Source organism: Elgaria multicarinata, chromosome 1 (assembly GCF_023053635.1).
Source record: "Elgaria multicarinata webbii isolate HBS135686 ecotype San Diego chromosome 1, rElgMul1.1.pri, whole genome shotgun sequence".
NCBI classification, from domain to species: Eukaryota; Metazoa; Chordata; class Lepidosauria; order Squamata; family Anguidae; genus Elgaria; species Elgaria multicarinata.
This window is the reverse complement of record NC_086171.1, coordinates 195067536-195074188: the sequence shown is the minus strand read 5'-3', so window position 1 is coordinate 195074188 and position 6653 is coordinate 195067536. Positions and strand designations below refer to the sequence as shown.

The 6653-nt window shown below is 48.9% G+C and overlaps 1 protein-coding gene across 1 annotated transcript; it reads right to left on the bottom strand.

Annotated features, from left to right (window-relative positions):
- Positions 1 to 624: 624 nt before the first annotated feature.
- SNAI1 (snail family transcriptional repressor 1) lies at positions 625 to 6141 on the bottom strand. Its single transcript, XM_063120450.1, has 3 exons — positions 6050 to 6141; positions 4526 to 5047; positions 625 to 2082 (listed from the first exon to the last, which is right to left on the bottom strand). The coding sequence occupies exons 1-3, from the start codon at positions 6126 to 6128 to the stop codon at positions 1901 to 1903; spliced, it is 783 nt and encodes a 260-aa protein (XP_062976520.1). The 5' UTR covers positions 6129 to 6141; the 3' UTR covers positions 625 to 1900.
- Positions 6142 to 6653: the final 512 nt, after the last annotated feature.

Genomic DNA, 6653 nt, shown 5'->3' with positions numbered 1-6653 from the left:
TTAAATAACAGTGAATTTTTGCTGGAAGTAAGGCAGGTGGCTACCAGGAAGAGAGCCTTCTCTGCTGTGGCACCCCGGCTGTGGAATGAGCTCCCTAAGGAGGTTCGCCTGGCATCTACACTCTATTCTTTCAGATGCCAGGTGAAGACCTTTTTATTCTCTCAGCATTTTAACAAGTCTATAAATTCAATTTTAACTTTGCTGTTTTAAATTTGTATTTTAAAGTTGTATTTCTGCACTGCTGATGATTTTATCCCGGTTGTGTTTTTATATTGTATTTTATATCATGCTTTTATGCTGTTTGTTTTATACTTTGAACGGTTTTAATTTTCGTGAACCGCCCAGGGAGCTTCGGCTATTGGGCAGTATAAAAATGCAATAAATAAATAAAATTAAGGCCAATGTATGCTGGTTGAAAAAAAAATTTAAGCATGGAAATTGTTAGAAAGCTAAGTAACAGCACAAGACCATATTATAAATTAACCATTTTATTGAATATCAATAAATTGCATATAATTATATATATAAAAAATGTTCTTAATCAGTATAAAATTGTGGCACAAAAATATATAAATACCAGTGTACCTTTGAAATGTAAACATACCCTTTTTTCTTTTCTCCCCCCTCCCCTTGTTTTGTTTTGTTTATGGCGTGGAAACAATGTACAAAAAGAAGGATGCATTCAGCAGGCACCTGTCAATAACCATAAAGCGCTCTTTTGGCACACACCTGTCAATGGGCCGCGCTCTCCGCACAGGCTGCTATTGTATCGCCTGACAAGTGCCTGCTATTAGTCACAGTTCTTTTGAAAAAGCAGTTGTTAAAAGAAGTCATATTAACAGGTGCTTGAGTGCATAGCTGCTCTGTAAACAGGAGTCTGGTTTGAAACGGCTACCCAATGCCTTCTATAGGCATTGTTAATCTTTGAGGCATTGCAAATTATCATTGTGCTGGTGGGGGAAGCAGCTGCCTCAGAACTAATGCAATACTGTATTACTGCATAGTCACACCTTCTACGGGTGGTGTCCATACAATGCTAAGAGCAAAGGAGAGTCAGGCAGTGTTAACACTTTGCTTTTGTCTTTTGCTTCGAGGCATATTAGTTCAGGGTCAACAGTTACTGTGGATCTATTCCTCTCCACTCTCACGCGCTCGCACACATACCCCAGTAACAAAAATACTGCGATCCTTCAGGCCAGCTAGGTGCAAGGCTCAATCCTGAGAGGTACTAAGCACCTTCTGAACCTTCTTACACTTGTAAAATAAAAGAAATTAAGACATAAAATAGAAATGGCCATTAGCTTAGATGGCTTTTAAAAAGCAGTTTGGGAGAATTCGCAACAGAGCAGGAGGATCCCATGGCTATTATGAGACAGGAAAGTCCACGTGGAACCTCTATATTCAGTGGCAGTATAACTTAAAAAGTACCAGATGCTAGGAGAAAGAAAAAGGAAAGAGGTAGTCGTCGCCTGTATGTTCCACTTATGAGTTCCCAGAACCACCTGTCTGGCTGCTATTGAGAGACAGAAGGCTGGACTAGATAGACCTCGATTTCAGCAAGAGGTTCATATTAAAACATCAGCTCACACGTGTCATTTTGTATGCCAGCCAGCCATTTGGAAAAGGAAGAATGTAATCCTGCACCTGCCTGAATCAAGAATTATTCTGCCACTGCCAGGGGAAGTGGGGGCGGGGGAGGGATCAGGCTTTAAAAACTGCCTCAAGGAAAAAGAAAGAAGTATTATGTATGGTGCTTTAAGGCCCAAAACAGCTGGAAAGTAACAGTTCGATACACACGCTGTCCTGGCAGTTCAACTCAACGGCAACTATCTTCCTACAGACACTAGTTTACAATACATGTATTTGCATGGAGGAGTCCGTGGCATCATCTGGGGAGCTCTCAGCGAGCTCCAGTGCAGCCCGTTTCTTCGTGCTTGTGCAGAAGTGACATCCGGGAGAAAGTCCGGGAGCAGGTTTTGCATTGATACTTCTTGACGTCTGAATGGGTCTGCAGGTGGGCGCGGAGGTTTGAACGGTCAGCAAAGGCCCGGTTGCAATGTGTGCAGGAGAAAGGTTTTTCGCCTGCAGGGGGCAGAAGGAAGGAAGGAAGGAGGCGTCAGCAAAGTTCAAGCACCTTAAGTCCTTGCAAAGAATTAGTTGAAGAAACATATAAAACTGAAGTCAAAAATCCAATTGTGACAACTTACAACAACCTTTTCCAGCCTGGTGCCCTATGGATGTTAAGACTACAGGTCCCATCATCCTCTGTGGGTGATGGGACTTGTAGTCTTCACATCCATAGGGCACCAGGTTAGGGAAGGCTGCCTTACAATTTATTCCCAGTCTTTCACTCCACAAATTATATATAAAGAATTTATGCATATTGAAATACTTATGTATAAGTATTTACCTCCTTGAAACAGGTTCATACCCATTTTGAGCACAATTAATTGCTTGGAAATAAATTCCAATGAAATTGGTAGGATTTATTTCCATATAAATGGCTCCGAGATCAGGCATTAATGACAGCTCCAAATTAGCTGGTTACCCAGATCTTAAATACATTTACTCAGAAGCAATGCTAAATGGCCCATATCCGGCATATAATAAGCACATTTAAGCTCCCTTAATTTCAAGGGGAAAGAGTGAGACACATATCTTTTCCACTGAATTGAATGGTACTTTGTTCCAGTAAGAAGGCTGAGAACATTGCACCAAGAGCAGTCCTATGTAAACTAGCCCCACTGAAATGGTCTACTCTACATAGGATTAATATTGGATACAACCCTAAGACTGCAATCCTAAATATTTATCTGGAGAGTAAATCCCATGTACCACAGTGGGTCTTACTCTTGAGTAAAGATAGATTGCATTGGGCTGCCTTGCTGCATGCGTTTTGATTAACTAGATTGATCAGCTAGCCCATTCAGGATTCTCATCCCACAGTGCTGCATGACAATCTGAACTAATGACATCAATTCCGCATGGTGCAAAATGCAAATTATTTCAGCTGCCAACTTGGGGCAGCAAAAGGTGAAGCATTAATTGCATCAGTTTGGCAACCTTCGAAGGCTCACCATTCCAAGTACAGCTATATCCTTTCCAGAGCTAGACCCCTCCTCCTGGCATGCTGCCCCCCCAAAAAAAAAACCCTCCTCTGTGCTGAAAAGGCTAAATGGGATGAATTCCTGTCAGATACATTCTTTTGGAACTAACCAACAGGCGTGCTCAATTTGGAAAGCACAATTAAGTCTTTCGGGCTTCCTTCAGGCATGATCTTTAGTACTTTTAAGAGAGTGTGAAATCAGCACCAAGTAACAATTAAACTCCCCCCCCCAACCTCTTTCCCAAACAAGCACAAAAAGCTGCTTGGAGGGAGAAGCATTGTAAATGTGATACTCCTCGGATTAAAAGCTAAAAAGGCTTCCACAGGCTGGCAGCTGTGGCGTCTTGTTGTTCAGCCTGCGGCATTACAGTAACAGGTGCACTAGGGGAGAAGAGCAGCATGGCTACATTAAAGCACCTGCCCAGCCAGACCCATCAGCTCCCTGCCCCCATTCCAAGATCCCTTCCCGCCTCCTTCACGGTACCATTAGGCAAGCAATGCACATCAACAAGGACTAGGATGATGCCTCTCAGGCTTTAGATGCCAGAGGAAGGTTTTGGAAGCCTGTAAGGGAGGCGAAGCAGTAAGGGTCTCCTCCAACTCTGGGTGACGTTTTCATACCTTGTATAGGAGTCAAGGAACAGGGAAGTGGGGAGGATGGGGCAGGGAGGACAGTGTCTGAGGAGAGGTTTGCTAGATAAGGGGAAGAGCCTGCCTCGGCCACTGTGTTGACACTACACATGCCTGCAGCCTCGGATTGCATGGCTGGCACAAAGCCGTCTTGATCAGATGGTCCTTTTGTGCATGGAATGACTCAAGGCTGATTCACATGACGGAGCGCCTGCTGAGTCGGAGCGCCTGCATCCAAGCAAAGTTTGCTGGCAGGGCAAGATACAACTCTGCGATCACTCCCCTCCCCCCACCCGTCCCCTTCCACAGCCCCAGAACAACTTGGCCCACAGAGAACCCAGGACACCATGGGAAGTGAGGGGAAGGGGGGATTTGGGTGTGGGGGGGAGGGGCTCAGTGGACACACTGAGCCCAGGTACAAGCAGCCAACAGGTTGGCAAAAACCCAACCCAAATTTGCAGTGAGTCACTTACAAATGGGGAACCATGTTTGGATGAATTTCAGGCCATTTCGGCCCAAAACTGTTGGTTAATTGTCTTGTTTAATTGATTGCACTTAAGCTGCTCTGTGACAGCCTCTTTGGCTGAAGAGCAGCATAAAAACACTTCTAATAATAATAACAATAACATGTGTTTGTTACTTTGAGAGAGAGAGGGGGGGGAATGCTTATCTCTCCAGATAAGCTGCACGCGGTGTTGACTTGAACCAGGCTGCAAGCGAGGGGAGGGGGGGTTGGGAAGAGCGAGGAGATAAGAGTGGTCAGAAGACAAACAGAGGAGTCCTCTTTACCTGTGTGCGTTCTGATGTGGCCCTGCAGAAGCCAAGGCCTGGAGAAGGCTTTGCCGCAGATCTTGCACACGCAAGGCAGGGTATGGCTTCGGATATGCATCTTGAGGGCTCCCAGGCTCACGTACTCCTTCTCGCAGTACTTGCAGCTGAAAGATTTCCTGGCCTGGGAGTCGCAGTGCAATTGTCTGTGCTTGGAAAGGCCGGCGAAAGTCGAGTAGGACTTGTTGCACTGGCCGCAGTGGAATTTCTCCGCTTCGGTGGCTGACGAGGCCGGGCTGGGCGGGTCAGAGGTCGTCTTGCCGTCCTCCTCCTCGCTGGACAGGGAGGTCAGGTCCAGAGGTTTGGAGTCGGGGCTCGGGGGAGAAGCAGGGCTTTTCTTGTACTCCGGCTCAGAGGTGAAGAAATTGGAGAGCAGTCCTGTGTCCCAGACAAGCGGAGGGTAGTAAGAACCGGCGCTCAGGAGATCCGGCTGGGGGATGATGGACAGGGGGTATTTCTCATACAGGAATGGGGAGACAATCACTGGCAAGAGATCAAAAGTCAATGGTTATAATGCAAGCGTGAAAAAATGGAGAGGCTTTAGGCAGGTGTCTGATCCCTTCCCCACACACATACACACAACCCCCCTCCTCCAGCTTCCAACTATAAAAGCTTGGTAACTGAGCACATGATTAACAAGATCCGAGAACTGGGTAGAATTAGACATATCTAGGGCACACGGCTAAATCAGGCAACTTGGATTTAAGCCCCCATTGAGTTCAATGGAACTCACTCCCAGTTGGCAGGCTTCTCTCAATCTGGTATCTACCATAGGATTTGGATTGCAACTCCTATCAACTCAGCCAGCATAGCTCATGGTCAAGAATTCTGGGAGTTGTAGTCCAAAACCTCTGAAGGGCACCAGGTTGGGGGATGCTGGCATATGGGCTTGCAGTTCTATGTTTGGGGTGTTACACTCTTGCCCTTCTCTCCCCCCCCCCCCCCGGATATTGCCATTACGTTTTAGTCCCCTAAACATCTGTGCAACAGGGAGACAAGACAGTGTGACATAGTGGTTAGAAGGTTCTGGTCTCTATTCAGCCACAAAGCTCACTGGGTGACTTTGGGCCAGTCACGGACTCTCAGCCCAACCTACCTCACAGGGTTGTTGCTGTGAGGATAAAATGGAGAGAAAAGCAGGCGCAAAGAGGCAGCCCTGAGCACCTTGGAAAAGCCTTTGGGCTTCTTGAATAAAACTTGGATTTGTCTTCCTTGGACTTGGCCGTGAGTTTATCCTCCTGGGATAAATCCTTCGATTTGGGGCTCCCAGAATAAATCCTTTGGATGAACAAATAAGGCACCAGGGCACCGACCTAACTAAGGGACGCGAGTTCTAGGCTCACGCCCTCGCCCTGCAGCCACGTGGGCTCGCGCAGGGCGCACCAGCATTGCGCCCCAGGCCGTTTTCTCGGCCCGCGTTACTGCGAGCGCCCCTCCACCCACGCACCCACCCACGCACCCTCGACGCCCGCGCCCCGCGCCTACCCGTCTGGCTCTCCAGCTCGCTGTAATTGGGCTTCTTGCTGGCCGAGAAATGCTTCTTCACGAGGAACGAGCGCGGCATCTTGCCGGGGAGGCTGGCGACGCGTCGGGCGCGGCTCCGATCCCAAAGCGGTTTGCGGGGGAGTAGCGCTGCCCAGCACCACGGCCGCTGCGCGTGGAAGCTCGGTCCGGTCCGGAGCAACCTCTGCGCCAGCGGTCACGGTGCTGCGATCTATGCGAGCCGAGCGCCAGCGCCGCGGACTAATATGGGCCGAGCGGCAGGGGGCGAGGCGGATCCGCCCCTCCGTGTCACTTGGCAGCCAATGGTCAGAGGCGGGGAGGGGTCCGGCGCCTTCGGCTCCGCCAGCAGGTGCTCCGCCAGAGAAGCCCACTCGCTCGCCAGGACCGGGGGGGGGGGGCGAGTCCGTCGGAGACACCGGATGGCGCTTCGGGGAGAGGCGCCTGTGAAACGGCCGCCGCCGCCGCCGCCGCCGCCTCCTGCCCAGTTTACCCTCGCCCAGGATCGGGGAACGAGGCAGCTTGGGTCGGCTCATCAAAGCAAGCGCGGTCTCGCTTTGAAGAGAAATCTCTGCCACTTAGCAAGACC